At 41.1% G+C, this 16,152-nt stretch overlaps 1 protein-coding gene across 3 annotated transcripts in view; it reads right to left on the reverse strand.

Moving 5' to 3' along the window:
- Window positions 1–377: 377 nt before the first annotated feature.
- Window positions 378–16,152, reverse strand: part of ebf1a (EBF transcription factor 1a) — a 68,392-nt gene continuing 52,617 nt past the window's right edge. Inside the window, exons 12-17 of one of the 3 annotated variants that reach the window (XM_088293793.1) lie at window positions 14,863–14,928; window positions 13,936–14,098; window positions 11,333–11,512; window positions 5,171–5,368; window positions 4,868–4,936; window positions 378–2,504 (exon numbers count right to left, since the gene is read on the reverse strand). In XM_088293793.1, coding sequence (XP_088149919.1) covers window positions 4,869–4,936; window positions 5,171–5,368; window positions 11,333–11,512; window positions 13,936–14,098; window positions 14,863–14,928 — 675 coding nt within the window. In that variant the 3' untranslated portion in view covers window positions 378–2,504; window position 4,868. Of the gene's footprint in view, window positions 2,505–4,867; window positions 4,937–5,170; window positions 5,369–5,388; window positions 5,551–11,332; window positions 11,513–13,935; window positions 14,099–14,862; window positions 14,929–16,152 lie in introns of those variants that run through there. The other 2 variants (XM_088293794.1, XM_088293795.1) reach the window with 2 other exon arrangements.

Raw genomic sequence — 16,152 nt, forward strand, 5'->3', positions numbered from 1 at the left:
CACTTTCCATGTAGTGTTGTATTCTGTTCAAGCCAAGTTTATTTGTTTAGCCCTTAATCACGAAAGAGTGAAAAGGAGCTTCACAGGCCCTCAGTTGACAAGATGGACGACCCCCTCACTCAAACCGGGAAAGGACAAAATCAAAAAACACATATGGAGGGGAAAAAGGAAGAAACCTTGAGAGGGGAACATTGATGGAGGAATTCCCCTTCCAGCAGGACCAGGCTGCAATTGATGCAGCGTGGGAAACTTTTATCACATAGCATAGTGCTGTACAATGTTATTTTTAAACAGCAGAAGCATTCTGTTTCAATTAGTAACCTATGCAGACATACAAAAGTGGCGTTTGACAACGAATAATAAAAATGCAGACCGAGTCACAGACAAGAGGTAACTTTAATTCAACATTGTGAGTCCAAAAGTTATTTTACAGCTCATCAAAAACAATAACAATCTATACAGTAGACTTTTTTTCTTCTCTTAGAACTTTTGAGTGTATTTGCAGTCCAAGACAAAAAAACAAACAAACAAAAAACTGAAGAAAAAATAGACACCGGCTATTTGGTTTGCATCTGTCATTTTCATTGTACAAAACTTTACCAATAATCATAATGGGGACGGAGCTCAGTTTCCAAAGAAGCCATTCATTTGTGTGACGACAATAGACCTCTGTGGTGTGTTTGTGAAACAGATACGGCGCGGCCCCTCACAGAGAACAACAACACTAGCGCCTAAAAACACTCGTCTGTCAGCGGGCGTTTCTCTCTTCAAATACTCCTGAACAAAACCAGAAAAGCAGAAAGAAAAGCCCTATTCTCTGTCTGTCTTTATGTCCAGCAACAGCTTGAACACACACTCACACACACAAAATAATCATAAAAAAGACGGCAGAAAAGAGCTCCTGTTTAGCTTGTAATGAAGCCATGTTGTCGAGTGGACATGTGGTGTTAATGACACAGGGATCGGCTACTTGGGTCCGGACTGTGTGATAAGATTTGTGCTGTGGCAGCGCTTCACCGTGCTACTTACAATTAAACAGCTCACTAAGGTCAAAGAATTCCTTGAAGCAATCAAGACATGCCATTGCCGTTGTATTTTCCAATGTTTTTGAATTATGGCTCTTTGTGTTCTTGTGTGTGTTTGTGCTTTGTCCACCAAGTTCCCATGAATTCCTCTGTGGCAAAGAGACAATTGTGGCGAGGCTAGAAAACTGTACACGTGATTGAATGAAGAATGGGATTGCATTGTTAAGGCATCTAGACTGCTGGTAAAGATTACAGTGACAGAAAACAAGAGTGTAGCGATACAGTATGTAAGCAGGAATAAATAACATGGGGAAAGAAAAGAATGTGTGCGCGCACACAGACACACACACACACGCGCAAAAAGAGACAGTGCCACTCAAGAGAAGAGCCCATGCATATTAACAGTATCAATCTGGAAAAACAAAAAGATATATTTTTACAGTATATATTAATGTGTGTATATATTCTTTAAAAAAATCTACTTCAACCAAATACTCTGAATAAGATGCTACTTTTTGCCATACAATAAACATTTTCATAAGGAAACAAACAAAAAAAAAAACAACAGACACACTTTATTAACTTATACAAAAATAGACAATGGCGTGTTGGTGAGTCCCATCCAAAACCAAAAGAAGTCACATTTAAATAGTGAGAGACAACAGTGAATCATGTAACAAAACACGGTGAAGTATGTTCACAACACAACTAAACAAAGGTGATGTACAAATACAAGGGATAAATACAGTATTTATACGATATCTTACACAAACCCCTTTTTTTGTATCCAAATCCTTGTTGTATCTCTAAATCTTCTGTACTGAGAAGCTGCCTTAAGACGTTTTTCAAACTAGAGCTATTGCAAAAAAAAAAAGCCACATGAAATACCCCCCACTGAAAAAAAAACAACCTTTTTTTATATACAAAAATATATCAAACATTTCTCCTAATGTAACATTTGCTTGACTCCTTCAGTACAGTGCTGGCTGGACACACGCATCATCTGACTTTTCAAGTTTTTACAAACCCTTTTTTGGCTAAATAATCACATTATTTTTTTAGACTCCATGGTCACAGTTTTTGAAGAATTCGAACAGCACAAATAGAATTGGATCACTACGTTACGCTCGTTTTCATTTCGTTTTATTCGGGTGTGTGAGTGTGTTTTAGTAAGCAAGCTTAACACTAAACTGATGTTTGTGCATATTACAGTCATCTTCTCCAGTAATCAGATAAGCAAAGATACACCTCATGAATATGAATCCCCAAGCTACGCTAAATCAACCAAAAGGGAAATGACATGGCATAGGTTGTTCCGTCTTCTAAATCCCAGTGGAGTGGAAAGGCCTGAGTTTTGAACAGAGTTTGTATCGTCACTTCAGCTGCGGAGTCCAACACGCACTCACTTGTGTCTTGTTCCTCTCAACATTCGTCATTTCCAGATCCTCTACATGGGTGGAACAATCATCCCCGGAATTGCTGCTTGTGGGAAAAGAGGGGGAGGAAAGAGGGAGAAAGCGAGGTGGTGGGGGGTAAAGAAAAAGAGAGCGAGAGGTCAGTCATGTGATAGCTGGGTTTCATCTGTCATCACAACAGTGCCATAACCCAAATGTGCTGCAGCAAGGACACGTCTCCCTCCCTCATTATCTCCTCAAATCAAAACATTTTCCTGCTAACTCGCCACACACGGACCACATCGTTGCAGTCTGGCACAGGCTTCTCCCCAAATAGTTTCATGTGAGCACTGCCACTGCTAATTGTTAGCAGCCACGCCAAAGTGTGTGAACAAATGCAACATGGGTGACGGAGGCGATGAGATTATGTTTGACTCATGGAATTGGCTCATGAGCTTTCTGATGCACTCAACATTCGAGCGGATCTTCGCACTGGCACAAGCATCAATGTAAAAAAAGCAGAGGACACACGCATCTTAACAAAGACAATAACGCATGTGTGTGTTTATTTAACCGAACAATATGTTTCTTATTGTGGTTGGAGGTTTTTCAAATATTTATGTAATCTTATTAAGTTATATAAGAGTCCAAATATACAGTACCATTCAGCTCTTTTTACGACTAAATCTTTGAGAAAAAAAAAAAAGATGAATCCATTTTGCCCATGCATGCGCGACTTAGAAATGTTCATAAACATTTTTTTTTTATTCGTGAATATTATTTTGTAGCATACAAACTTGTGACCTACGCTTCCACTCATTGATCAGAAATACAGTGAAAATGAGCGGAAATGGTAATATTTACTTTGCAACTGGATTTGTGATTCGTGTGTGCTCTTAAATTTCAGGTTAGGGGCTTTGGTGATGGTAGGAAAAAAAAGTGAGTCCCTGCGTATATTGAAAGTTCAAACGTTTAATGTTAATGTTACCTCAAAATTTCCAAAAAATATGGTCCAAAAGTCAGACTTGGAGTGCCGGTTTAGCAGTCATCATACTCAAAGTCACGATAGATGTCAACATATCTTCAGCGCAAAGGTGTGAAACGATATCCCCCACAAAAGGTTATTTCAGTTTTGACAAAGCCTAATGATTACCATACTAAATTCACGAAAAAATATGATTCAACAACTGAACAAATGTTTATTAGAATCTATTTTGAGCATTTGCGAGTAAGATTTTTTTTCATAATAGTTCTTTTGAAGACTATTTGTTTTGGGAATTGCTTTGAATACTGGATCCAATACTCTTGCGGGATCTCTTTTTTTTTATACACACTTATTAATTCTAACTTTCCCAGATATAGCACCACTATACAAACATCTTCCTGTTCCCTTTCATCTGGCGTGTCAATTGTCTTCGAAGGGTGAGTATTTTTACTTTATTACCCAGTGCTTGACTTCTCTTCCACTTGTGTAAGTACTTATAATGTTAATATGTTCCTGAAAAATATTGCATGTAAAATTATTTATGACTGACACAGTTTGAGTTTGGAACAAATGATTTCACTTTATATGGAAGTAGAACATCTTGAAACTCACCAAGGAGGTTCCAATGTAATTTACAATATGACAAAGATAAAGTATAACATAGATTGTTTCCTTTTTCTAAATATTTTTCTACATTTTTTTTCATTCAAGATTAATTAATTATTATCTTTGTAAGGGCAGATTTTTTTTCTTATTGCTCTCGTTTTAGATCGTGCAGGTGTACCCAATCGAGTCTATCACTAGTCATGCTTCGCTCCCTAAGCTATTTCCTCCCCCCAGTTTTACACATAAGCCATCACATGGAGGACTTTTTCATATAAGATATTGGCTTCCTATTGATTCCTCTCTCTTCAATCCACTAATTCCCGGGTTATTTCCTGAATGCGTTCGTCTTGTTGGGATTAACTGAATGATGTGTGTGTAGGTGTGTGTGTGCGTGTGTGTGTCAGTATGATCAGTGCGCAGTGGCCCCCGGGTCACCATGTTCAGTACTCATCAACGCCGACAGAGGAAGTGAAGAAGTGCTTAGCTCGGGGCTCTGATAAAGATTCCCATCCATCATTTCTCTGGCTCGGGATCTCAACACCATACAACATCCTGCCTAGACGGGGCGACTATGAGCCGTGTTGGATGGAAATGGGAGAGCAGAATGACCCCTGGTGGCACGGCACACACCTCCCCATGGACGGCGGACACAGCACAAGGCAGGAAACAGGAAGTGAAAACAGGAAATGGAACACATATGCGTTCTCACTGACAAGTGGAGCGTGACAAATAAAAAAATGAGAAGGAAGGGCAGGGCAGGATGAGCTGCTGCTGTGAACGAGCAGGGTGGGACAGCGTGGGATGGAAAGAAACAGAGGAATAGCCATCAAAAAAAGAGAAAGAGCGGGGTAACATACTTCAGGAGAAGGCCAGGCCCTGCAGGGAGCTGGCTGATGAGTACTTGCTCGAGTCCACAAAAGACTGATCTGAAGTCGGGGGCGACAGTCAGGGATCAAGGAGGGTAGGGGAAGAAATAAAAGGGTGAAGTGGAGGAAGATAGGGGTAATAAGAGGCAGGAGGAAAAGAAAAAGGTGAGAAATTGTTATTAAAAGGAGGTTAATGTAGCGGCACCGGTGCTTGGCAAGTCATGAGCAGTACATTGTGTTGAGCTTTAAAGGGTCCAGTGTGTACACTTGACTTCGTAGCAAGTTCTTTCTTACCTTGCAGGCTGTTAGCGGTGGCGCTGGTGCACGTGGGGGGTGGCGAGTTCTGGGGTCGTACGACGGGAGCAAAGGCGCTCTTCTGCTTGACGGCGGCGGACACCATGTTAGCAGGGGAGAAGGAGAAGATGCCGGAGGAGCTGCTGCAGTTGGAGGGCAGGCTGGTCGACGACGCCATGGTGGGGCTGGACGGGACGACTGGGTGGTGCGGAGGGGGGAGTGGGAGGGGGGAGGTTGGACGGAGGGCAGGAGAAGGGGGCGGAGGGTGTCAGGGAAGAGGGATGGGGACGAAAGATGAAGACGGGAAAAAAAGGGGAAGAGACGGGGTTAGAGAGAGGGCCGAGGGCAGAGGACGGGCAGACGGGACGGACAGAAGGGGACTGGTCAACGGATGATGGCAGGAGGGATAATGGTTCAGATATCTTGCTCACATACCTTACACCGTGGCATTCATTCTTTATTTTACGTTTGACAAAAATATCCATTAATCATTTATGCCGTTCTCCCCGGTACATTTATTGAAATCCTAAGACCTGATGCTTCTTGATTTTGATTGGTTGATAAGACTGGGGTGATATTAACTAGAAAACAAAACTGGGTTTCAACTTAAAGTGCCAGTTCAGCCAAAATAAAACAATGTGTGTACACTTGCAAAACCAGAGGTGGATTTTGAATCGTGCCTTGTCAAAGAATAGAATGTTCATATTTAATGGAGTCATTTCTGGGCACTGGAAGTCAGCAGCCTATTGCTATCGCGCCAACTCACTTTGTTTCTTTCTCCTTGATTGTATTGCCCCCACCCAATTGCTATTTCCTGTTTTTTGGTCCAAGATGTATTGTTAGTGAGTGTCAACACTAACAGATCTTTTTCTCCCTCTTGTTTGCGATGCTTAACCTAGAACAGCGTGAAACTCTTGCCTCGGCGATGAATGTCATTCCGGAGGGTGTTTCGGAGAGGGACAAGATCCAGTGCTAAAGTGAATTACTGTGGTGGTTTGAGATACCAGCTTAATTAATTTTAAAACTCGCAAATCACATTTGTATCCTAAATCATCTTTCTCTATTTAAATAAATAGATCATAAATAAAATTAAATAGAGTGTACACAATTAAACAATTTTTGCATCATGACTTAATGCTGCAGTTCAATTCATTCCATTGCTCCTTCTGCCGTTTTGCCTTGGAGGCAGTATAATACAGTCATTCAGAAGCAAATGTTGAAGCTACAACTTCTTCAACTACGACTGTAAGTGACTCAGGAAGATAGTTTAATATTGGTCAAATTTTCTAAGATCAGGGGTCAGTCACCAACATGGTGCCAGCGGGCACCATTTGAGTCAAATGCGAGCCCGTTCTAAAAGTAGATCACTGATGAGAAGCTTCTTAGTGTGTGTGTTCTTAGTTTAAAAAAAATCATTCTCAATCATTATCATTAAGCTGCATCTTACTTAGCTGTTGCTATTTCGTATTGGTGTGTATTTGGAAATGTCAATATTAAAATATAAAAAAGAAACAGTGCAGTTCAAAGGTAATTCAAGTGCACGACTGTTTGTGGAGCGAGACACGAGCAGGCAAAACCAAAAAAACGGCATAATGTGGAGAGATAATTCAAAACGTGTCACACAACCTTTCATGCTTACAAGCCGCAAAAGTGCGTGAGTTGAAGTGAGCATCTTTTTACCCTAAACTGGCGAAAAAGGCCCAAAGAGCAAGCCTCATTTAGAGCTGCACAATTGGGAAAAATGATTTTCGGATGTGGAGATGAAAATTGCAAAAACTGCGCTGGAAGATGATAAATATGATAAATCTCCACTCTTTCAAATGTCCAACTGAAGACAAGTACAATGCTAAGAAGAGTGTCGGCTACGTCTGGAAACTTTGCCAATACACTGGAGTGGGATCTGGCAAAGTGCAGGTGGTTTACCATCTAGCGTGACGAGTCCATGAACTTTTGACACGACTGCCCAGAAAGAAGGGAGTTGAGTTTCTGAATTATGCCTGCATCTTTCAGGAGCAGGTGTTATGGCGAAAAGTGATTGCCTTTGAGCATGTGATGACTCCCATTGTGAAGATCGGAAACATCATCCGCTCCAGAGCTAAACAGCACAGAACATTTAAGGTACTATTGGAGGATCTGTCAGCTGGAAATGGGCTGACCTGCTTCTACACACACACACACACACACACACAAATCCAGTGGCTCAGCCAGGGAAAGATTTTGGTTCTTTATGTCACTTTTGCGAGAGATCAAAGCGTCCATGCAATCCAAAGGTGCTGCTGGAGGACACTGAGTGGACACTTGACCTGGCATATTTAACGTACATGATCACCAAAGTGAACCCTTGTATCCGTGAGCTACAAGGAGAAGGTAAGACTCTCGCTGACATGATAAGTGCTCTAAGTGCAGATGAACATTTTCTCTTTGCATTTACAGAGAAAAATGCTGCTGCACTTTCCCTCAGTGCAGATGAAACTGAAAAACAACGTTAATGCATCCGAGTGTTTTGACAAAGCAGTAAAAAAGGCAAGAGTTTGACTAGAGTTTTTTTTTTTGGGGGGGGGGCCTTGATCTGCCAGAGCCATGCGTGTCATTCATCACCAATCCTTTTATAAATGTGGACGCAATGTATACTGCAAGGCAAGTAAGTGCTATATTCAGTTTGGATGCTAGACAAGTGGAGATTGAATTTGTAGCATTGTAGAATTTTGAGCAAATGTATTCTTTTAGAAGTCTATCAAACTGGTAGCACTACACATGAATCAGTACCAAAAAGTAGCTCTTGGTGACCCCTGTCTTAGATGAAGACTACATGCCTATTAGTAGTGTTATGTTATCTGTATACAAGTCTTGCTCCACCGTTTTTGTTCAAATATACATCGTTTCTAACATTACGACTATCAATTTCTAAGGCAAAGCTGCAGTTATTTTAATATACAAGCGGCAATTCTCTTCGTTTTACGTTTAGTTTGACAATGAACTTCAGTTGGGTTGAACAAAAACAGCTTGAAGTTTGTTTTTTGATGAATTGTTCACTATTTGCCAAATTGTTTGTTATTGTGAAGTGGCTTTATCTCAAGTTTTCGCTTGGAAGTCAAAGCAAACAATTGGCCGAATAATAGCTCATAGTTTGAAAAATCCATCGGGTCATGTCATCTGTGTCTCCCAGACACTACTGTAAAGTGAGAGATAAAACGGGACAGGAGATTTGAAACGATCTTTCCATTGATCATTATGGGGAATGTGAGGTTACTTACCAATGGGCTATCAGCTGTTAGAAACCAGCAGTTGTTTGTTTACATTCAACCTTCTGCTATCGCCCCATGTCGTAGACGCTGTGATTACGAGATTATAATTCATGGATTCTGGCAACCTTAGAATGGTCAGTGACTTCAATAATGTCATTTTTCTCATCTATTAACTGCCTCACACGTGTAGACAGTGCACCTCGTTTAAGCCAATGTGAGGGAGTATAAGAAACAATTTTAACATTGCTGAAATCTACATCAACGTGACTTTGTTAAATTAATGCCACTCGTTTCACAACTGAACATTTTTTTTCCAGAAGATTACGAGAAAAGGTTGAGTGATGCAGAAAGGCAGTCATGTATCATTATTTATTTATAATTCCTATGGAGATATTACCTATTAAAGTGAGATTAGATAAAACCATAGAAGGGCTTTACCCTGAAAATACTCAATGTCAACTATCAACGCATGGCGATGATTCAGTCTTCCTTCTTAGACCAAAACCTCACTGTCTATGAAATCTTATACGTCTTTTAGATTCCGTCTCACAACAATCTGGGTTCAAGTTTAATTATGATCAATTTGAAATACTTAATAAGACCGGTGGTATATAAAGTACAGTCCTTTAAACGGATTGTAAGATACCAGTGTTGTGGACGGATAGACCTGTTAATTTATTCGGTATTGTTATTCTACATATCTTGGTGGACCCATGTTTAGTAAATTAGAATAAAAAAATGGAAAACATTGACATAATTTTACAATCATGTAAAGGAAAACCACTGACACTTTATGGGTGAATTTCCATTGTTAATGATTTCATCATTTCAAAATTTATATTCCTGTTTATGTCATTGCCATCCCCACCACACACATTTTCAAGAGTTACCAGCAGAATGTCTTTCCTGGATTGCAAACCGGAATGAGATGTCCTATTTTTTTTAATAATGATTATGACTGTAAGGAACTGAAATTGCTTGAAGCCTTGAGCTAGTCAATAAAAACAGTAATTGTACCTAAGATCTGTTTGAATACCAAATTTTACATAAATGTTCTTTTGGATAAAAGTGATGTACGCTGTTTTTTTTTTGTTTTTTTTTCCAACTCATCCCTGCCCATTTCTTGCATGCAGATATGTCAGAAAATTCTTCAATATTTGGAAAGGAAATTACAGGATGTTTATGTTAATTTATAACATCACGGTAGTTGTACAAAACAGTTATTTTCAAATTAAAGTTGTATATAAAGTTTGACCCACAACAAAAATTTTCAATATTTGGAGAGTAGTTGAGATTGATGATTCTAGATAAGTACATTGTCAATTAACATTATACATTTATATGACACAATATTCAGAAGAACACGGAGGTGCAGGTTGCTGAAACAAACAATGAAATAAAAAAATAAATAAAATAATAAAAATAATAATAAGATTGTAAATGTATTGAACAACTAAATGTTTGTTTTTTTTGGACCAATATATCCTTGGAAACCAAAACACCTCAATTTCAGAGCTGATCGAGATATTGTCCAAGGTTTTTTTGGTCATGACCAAAATCACTTCATACATTTTCATCTTATATAAATGGCTTTGGATTGTTTCTACAAAAACGGTTCTTTCACGCATTCCATGTTTTGTATTGTTTCAGTTAGTCACTCGATACAATTTTAGTGGAACCTGTCATTAAAATGAACAATTGAAGAAAATATTAGGGTCTCTGAGTTTTTTTCTGCGGCTGAAGATAAACTGGACTTTGACAATTGGTACAGTACAATTTTTTGCTGTTGTGGGTTTTTGTAATGTCGACAGTTTGTTTTGTGTATAGTGGTTGTGTTTTTGATATTTGATTACGGGAATGTTGTTGTCCTTTTTTTTTGCTACTCTTGCAACCAAAGTTGAGCATTAACATTTTTAAATGGACAAATTTCTCAAATTGTGCTGGGGAAAATTGCATTTATTAATTCTTATATAATACAAGTTTAGCGTCAATTGCCATCTTGAATTCTGCCTTACCAAGATGCTCACACAAGAGTCATTTCCACAGCTTTGAATAATGTCTTATGAACATTTGTGTTACAAACAGCAGGATTTGTGAAAGGGCTCCAACGTAAAAATGGAGACTGTATACACAACGGCTATGAGCTGGATTTACTGTACATGTATTGCTCCAGCTTCCTCAGCCAAATTCTGTCCCTCCTACTGACATCATCCCATCTATCCACATCTCAAGGGTTTGTCTTTTGTCCGCTAATACACTTAGTGCATTTTCCCCCTCAGTGATTTTACAATCAGCCAAGTCGTATTTCACCTGCCCTCTGATATCTGCTTCTGCCTTTATTGTTGTTATTATCCAACACTTAGCTTTTATGGCCCTTCCTGCCAAATCCTTGCAATAAAGTCATAATCCATTTATGAAGGGGCCTAACTAATCAATTAATGAAAATTGGACCTACAAAGGCAGGCTGAGGGGCCATTGATTGAAAGTGTCTGTGTGGGGCCGATGAGCCTGTTAAAATACTTGTTAACACCCAGGAATCAAAGAGCCGAAATGGAATTGCTTCTCTAGCAATTAGTTTATTGATTTAATCAAGGGTCTTTAATGTAGAGAGTGAACGTGTGTGTGTGTGTCTGCGTGCGTGTGTGTTTTGTGCTCGTATAGGGTGTGTGTGTCAGGGGGAACGCGAAGGTGATCTGCTCCCCTTTGCCAATAAAGGGAGGATTTGTGTTTGACTCTGTTCTTAAAGAAATAGATGAGCCAGCTAAACTGCTCAATTTGCTCCTCGTCTGTCAAATTTTGTGTCCACCTCACACTGTTTAGCAGCCAAGAGGCTCTGGCTCTGCCTTCGGTACCTCCTCATCCGACTCACGTGAGGACTTATTGGTCATAGGCTCAAAGATGTGATGCATTTACTCACTAGCATACGGTGAGTTGCCTGCGGATCCATTGAGGAAGTTGGGCGAGGTGCCCAAGGTTGCCATGCCAGAGTTAGCGTAGCCATTCATGCTAGTGGAGACAGAGCTGTAGCTACCCTGCTGGGGAGTGGAGCTTGGGACATAACCATGAGGGGATACACTGCTTGTAGTCCTACTGAAACCTATGGACAGGGAAAGATGGGAGAGGCAGAGGAGAAGGTAGAAGGGAAGAGAAGAGAGAAGAGGTGTTAAGGATCTAGAAGAAGGCAGACAAAAATAAATCCATGCAACGCTGCCTTTGAGAGAGTATGCATAACACGGGAGAGGCAGACGTCTCTGCGATCAAACCCCCTGAGTGGCAGAAAGTGTTAGACATCACACATTTCACAGGAGAGCCACCATATTGTGTAATTGACTGTAATGAGGAGATAGAGAGAAGACTGAGATGGTGTCCCTGGTTACTTTTAGCTTAATGTTCCTTGAATTTAAATAGCTTGTCTTATGCTACTGCTCAAAAGCCACTATGCATGTGAAGTAAAGGGATATAGTTGGAGTTGATTACAATATTGTACCCAAGAGGTCTAATTATTGAGCTCCAATTTTACAAGTGAGACCTCTAAAGTCAAACACCGCTATAATCGAACAAAGGTTGTACAATTCTCAGTTGAATTGTACTGACTTCAGAATCCCACAAAAGCTTTCAAACTGCCATCAAGCATGTTGAAGAACAAACAACGGTGACTGTCGAGCATAACCATGACTGACCTCCCCACCCCCTTAAAAAAAACATCAAGCTAAACTGTGTGGAAAATCTTTGAGGGGAGTGTGACTTATTTGCAGGAACTTGCAATTTTTAGTCGGTCGTTCCCGGCCCACTGAATGGAAGTTTGCACTTTTTAAACTTGTGTGTGAATTTGAAAAGTGACTCACGGTTAGCGTTTACTTTCATTTATTTTAAGATCAATGTATTTTTTGCTCCAATTGGCTGACAACCAAGTGAGGGTGTACAACACATGTGTCAAACTCAAGGCCCGGGGCCAGATCTTGCACACAATCTCATTTTATTTGGCCTGCGAAGGGCGAATCATGTGTATCAACTTTCTGTTTCTGGCACATTTTCTGCACTGGATTCTGATTTAAAAAACGGCTTTCCATCAACTTCTTGGGGGTATGTGATAACGTAAGGTGATCATACATTTATTTGGGTTCACAGTCACAACGGCCCTCTGAGGGAAACCATACCTACGATGGGGCCCGTCCACCAGAATGAGTTTGACACCCCATACTCGAAAACAGCTGGGATTGGGTCCAGCACATCCGCAACCCTCGCGAGGAAAAGTGGCTTATTTTTTATTTATTTATTCATTTTTTACACTCAGGAAGAAATAAAGAGACCTGTACCTATTCCAATGATTTATTTTACAAGAGCATAAGTCGACCCTGGAACCAATTATTTCTAGAATAGAAAATATATTTTAAAATTCAAGTTTAGAAAATGCACTGTAGCAGTTTTTACCCTTTCTTGGATCCAAAAACTACTGGTATGTTCCCCAGCTGTCAAAGGTACAAAAGCCTTCTGTTTATAGGGTACAACCCCATTGCACCTCTAAAAGTGGTATACTATAGTTGAGTTTATGCAGCCACAGTCCTGCATGACACAAAGAATGAAGATGACTAATTGTGTACCTTGTACATGGATAATGGCTGTGGTTATATAAGCCAAAAGAAATATTCGGACAGTTTTGGATGGCATATGGCACGATGAGATGGCAATGAACAGAATGAAGAAGGAGCGATAAAAGAGTGATCCAAGTAGTAAAACAAAAGGCCTTGAACCTCACTGGCTCTTCTCCAACAACAACAAAAAAAACGTATATAGTATATATTGATAAGGTAATTCTTACTCAGAACTTTTGCAGCCTCCTCGAATCAGTGAAGATTTCTCTTTATTCTCAACGGGCTGTGGGCTACAGGGCGGTGAACAGTATAGGAGCACAAGATAGAAGACTGCGACTATACATCCCAGGTCCAAATGCTGACACAGCAGAATAAAACACCTGGAATTGATCACCAGTGTACTCTCTAGTGCAATAGTGGCTGCGGTTTAACCATCAAAGTTGCCTCTTCTTGCATAATTAGCACATATTGTGCTTGTAAAATAAAGCCCAAGTCAAGAGGCTGTTATGTTCCTCAGCGCAGAAAGACATTTTGTGATGATGCTCATTGGAAGTATTGAGACACACGCAGTGGCTTATCCATCCACCCGATTTTCTTTCCTTCCTTAGATACAGGTGATGAATCACCCCAGACTGCACCCACATCTCTCTCTGTCAGACGGGGGCTGACCCCAGTCTAATATACACACACCGAGGACCCACTTCTATTTCTCCATCGTGCCTCATCCGTGACTTTCTTCTTCTGCACTCTTTGCAATCGCTCAGTCTTTCTTGACTCATCTGCACCTTTCACTTTTTGTCGTCACAGCCACTGCTCGCGCCCTGGTTTCCCCGTTTAACCAGTTTGACTGTCGAATATTACTCACACTTGACAATATGATGATGAAATGATGACAATCCTGTACTCAATCTGTGTCATCTTCACTCACCCTGATTGGCCGTTTGAGCCACTTCTGACCCGGTGAAGGAGTTTACGGCCATCATGCCTGTATGGACAGATCCACTGCCGAGGCCGGCTAGCTGGTTGTGCCCTCGCGGCACAGTCGTATACAGAGCCTCTGCGATGTCTGCTGCTCGTTTTAGGATCATCTCCTGGCATTGAGGGAGGATCAGAAGAAGAAAAGTCAGATCCTGTGCCTTCTTGTGGCCTCTTAATCCCCCATCTACGGAGTTTTCCTCTTTAGAACGTGAGTGGCTAAAACCCTGAAATCCTCCCATAATGCTGTTACTTGTACCCTGATGAGGAGACGTGACAATTGGGCTTTTGTATCTCAGAAACAGTAATTGAAGCATCTTTTATGGTCAGATGGCAGAACAGAAGGTGCTAGAAATGAACAAGCGAACGCTGCTCTAAAAAAAAGTTATGATCTTGTCAACCATATTATTTCGATTTTATGTCATTTTAAATTTGAAATATATAAACTTTAAAGTCATCATACAGGGGCAATTTGCTGAGTTCCAGACCTTAAAGGATTCATTCTAGGCTTGTATTTTGCTTCAACAAGATCAGACATCCCTTTGTATGACACGAAAAAAGACCCATGTTTTACCTTTATGTTTACGGTTGGAATAATATGTAAAAGTGAGAAAGGTGAGGTTCATCTGCGGGGTCACTCACCTTCGCATTGCAGCTTCATCATTCAAGTCAAGGCTTTATTCTATTTTACTCTTAAATTTACACTTGTAACGTTTCCTCAAAATGACCCCTTCCCTTATTAACTATGTGGAGGCTCAGCTGCTTAGTTCTATTTCTGATAGAAACTTTGGTAAGGTTCCACTTTAGGGGTCCAAGTAATGACACAAAGGAGAGACTAGAAATGCATCTCAAACAAAGTGCTGAAGTTTCTGTGCGCTACCTGGTTGTTGTGAGGCATCCCATACAAGGCTTCGACCAGGTCTGCTGCTCTCTTTAAGATTACCTCCTACAATCGGGAGCGAAAAGAGGAGGGAGATTGATCATGAGTGTGGCAGCTGGAGGAGTTCAGTCACTTTCATTACATTTCACTAGTCGCATTATGCTGTGAATGCAGAACAGAGGCTGTTCCACAGGATGACGGCGGTGAAAGCGGGCTAGAGGAAGAGAAATGGGTCTGTCCATGCACTTTGTTACTGGCCGGGCAGTTTGGGAGCGCACAGGCAAGATACCGTTAGCTGTGAATAAAACATGAGCCTGTATCTCTTTATCAGTCGAGCATCTTTTGCATTTTCTCCCTCCTTCCTGCCGCATCATGTGTCTCCTGCTCTTGATCACATATCAATCTAACTTAGCACATTGTGTCATCAGGCTTACAAGGAATTGAGTCCCCTCTTCGCTGGGGCACACCTGTTTTCTGACCCTTACAGATCCTGATAATGTTCCACATGAATAGTCAAACACCCACTTTGGGAGATAAATGTAGTTGCAGTGTGGAATGGAGTGGAATTTCCCAGATCAAACATTTATCCTTGCATAGTGTTGCTAGTCTTTGTGCTCATTTTCCATCACTTACCCTCCTTTTACCCTCTCCGTACTTTCCCTCGTTTACTCCATGTGTGTGTGTCTCAAGGCAGTCCTTGTATGTGCGTGCGTGGATGTGGGTGATGTAGACACCTTCAGCCCTACGAAACCCTTTTTAAAAGTTAATGTGCCGGGGCCAGGATATATGCTGGAGGCGCGACAACCAGAAAATTGCAGCCCCCTTCCCTCCTATGCTCCCTTCGTTTCTTTCTCTCCCTCCTTCTCTCCCACAAACACACATGCGCACACACCTACACGCACACACACACACGCACACACACGCTGTGCGTTATACCCTCCTCAGTGTATCCCTTGCTGTGAACAAGCCCCGGAGCATGTGTGCTCTCTGTTCCGTGACACACCGCCTTTCAATCAGACCTCATATCACACACGCACACAATCACACACACACACACTCGCAGCCACACACATGCGGAGGCTGTCGAGCACGCCCAGGACATGACGGGAGGGTCAGCAAAGCAATAAAGATTGTAGAGCGCTGTCCGAGGTGCTAAATTCACTCAATAATGGGAGCGCTGCCTCTGTGTTAACCTCCCATTACTAGCACTATCTGGGGGACGGGGGAGGGAAGGTGGCGGGGCTGGGGTGGGTGGGGATTTGAGAGACAGGAAAAGAGGGGGACCAGAGA

This window comes from Idiotropiscis lumnitzeri, chromosome 4 (assembly GCF_059441095.1).
Source record: "Idiotropiscis lumnitzeri isolate Australia: NSW breed Sydney's pygmy pipehorse chromosome 4, RoL_Ilum_1.0, whole genome shotgun sequence".
Lineage (NCBI taxonomy): Eukaryota > Metazoa > Chordata > Actinopteri > Syngnathiformes > Syngnathidae > Idiotropiscis > Idiotropiscis lumnitzeri.